Source organism: Daktulosphaira vitifoliae, unplaced genomic scaffold (assembly GCF_025091365.1).
Source record: "Daktulosphaira vitifoliae isolate Bord-2020 unplaced genomic scaffold, ASM2509136v1 Scaffold_1, whole genome shotgun sequence".
In the NCBI taxonomy this organism is placed as follows: Eukaryota; Metazoa; Arthropoda; class Insecta; order Hemiptera; family Phylloxeridae; genus Daktulosphaira; species Daktulosphaira vitifoliae.
Window position 1 is genome coordinate 80,730,158 of NW_026099572.1, and position 776 is coordinate 80,730,933.

At 25.1% G+C, this 776-nt stretch overlaps 1 protein-coding gene across 1 annotated transcript in view; it reads left to right on the forward strand.

Annotated features, from left to right (window-relative positions):
• LOC126893673 (uncharacterized) overlaps window positions 1-517 on the forward strand; it is a 10,102-nt gene extending 9,585 nt beyond the window's left edge. Inside the window, exon 2 of the mRNA XM_050664081.1 lies at window positions 115-517. Within this exon, the coding sequence (XP_050520038.1) occupies window positions 115-380 (266 nt within the window). The 3' untranslated portion in view covers window positions 381-517. The remainder of the gene's footprint in view (window positions 1-114) is intronic.
• Window positions 518-776: the final 259 nt, after the last annotated feature.

Here is a 776-nt window from a genome sequence, read left to right on the forward strand (position 1 = left end):
TACATACATACATACATACATACATACATACATACATACATACATACATACAGGTGAAACTAATATAAGCGTGTTAAAAAAAGATCAATGTACTGACAAACGAAATAAACCGAGGTGATATTATTGAACACACTAGAAATCATATTTATGATGTTTTAAAGGAAGTACTTCAATATCAGCATATAAAATCCTTTTCAAGTTCACGCCAAAGAAATTTGGATAATAACATGAAAAAAGATTTGTACCAAACTTTGATGAATGAAAGCTTCAGTACATCTGATGTGTTTGATTCCGAAATTATTAGAAATGATCAACACTATGACTTACACATGAGCATAGATAATATTAGACAATGTATGCTGAATGAATGTAATAATTGAATTAAATGTAAAAAAAAAATCATTTTAGTAAGTTTACTTTCCATGGAATTATTTAATTTTTTTATGTTATATGTGTAATATGTTATATATTTCAATCAAAAATATATCTTGAGTTTATAAAAATAAAAATTTTAAAATCCTTAGTGGTTTTTGCTTCATGTTCATTTTTAGCTTCGATGCGAAGTTGAGAAGGTATTGGTTTTACTAAGATGTGTTTAATTTTTTTTTTTTGTCTGTTACCACTTTTTTTCTAAATATTTATTGAAAAGTGAGTATTTTCGTTTTCTTTATTAAGTTTGATTCCTTTATCTTGTAGGCCCGCACAACAATATTATGAACAAAAAAAATTATATAGAAAATGGTTCTGCTTTACCTATTTAAAATTATTGTTAAACA